Source organism: Gavialis gangeticus, unplaced genomic scaffold (assembly GCF_001723915.1).
Source record: "Gavialis gangeticus isolate Ggan-Ray unplaced genomic scaffold, GavGan_comp1, whole genome shotgun sequence".
NCBI classification, from domain to species: Eukaryota; Metazoa; Chordata; order Crocodylia; family Gavialidae; genus Gavialis; species Gavialis gangeticus.
The window spans coordinates 32,314,263-32,314,850 of NW_017728994.1; the positions used below are offsets into that span (position 1 = coordinate 32,314,263).

At 69.4% G+C, this 588-nt stretch overlaps 1 protein-coding gene across 1 annotated transcript in view; it reads right to left on the minus strand.

Moving 5' to 3' along the window:
- Positions 1-507, minus strand: part of ANTXRL (anthrax toxin receptor-like) — a 108,318-nt gene extending 107,811 nt beyond the window's left edge. The window contains exons 1-2 of the mRNA XM_019502538.1: positions 420-507; positions 64-281 (exon numbers count right to left, since the gene is read on the minus strand). Coding sequence (XP_019358083.1) covers positions 64-218 — 155 coding nt within the window. The 5' untranslated portion in view covers positions 219-281; positions 420-507. The remainder of the gene's footprint in view (positions 1-63; positions 282-419) is intronic.
- Positions 508-588: the final 81 nt, after the last annotated feature.

A 588-nucleotide genomic window follows, 5' to 3' on the forward strand; every position in this document is an offset into this window, starting at 1 on the left:
CCCTGCCGCGGCCGCCGGCCCTGGCGGAGGGGAGACCCGCTCGGCGCCGCGGCTGCCACTTACTTGTCCAGGACGAAGTAGAGGTCGAAGGCGCCGTGGCAGGAGCGCTGCTCCGGCTCGTCCTCCCGCTCCGCCCGGGCGCAGGGCCGGCTCCAAGTCGCCAGCAGCAGGAGGCAGAGAAAAGCCGCGGTCTCCAGGCTGCTCCCGCGACTCGCCATTTTCTTCCTCCGCTCCCCCGGCTCGCCCCCGCTCCCGCTCCCGCTCCCTGCAGCCTCCGGAGCCTGGTGGGAAGCACAAGGAGGGGGGGAAAGTTTATGATCTCATAGGAAACATGCGTGTTCAAGCCAGCCGTGACCCCAAGTCCCCCCGGGCACGCTCAGAGTTGCGGGGGCGAGGCTGGGCCCCGGGAGGGATGTTACCTAAGGCCCCATCCCCCCTGGCGCCAGGAGCCTGGTTTTAGCCGATAGCCCCCATTTCCTGCTGGCCCAATACGAGGAGCCTGGGCTCTGCAGGAGAGGGAGGGACTGGCGGGAGAGGGGCAGGATCGGGGGGAAAGCTGCGCCGGGACTTTCCTGTTCCGGGCTAGCG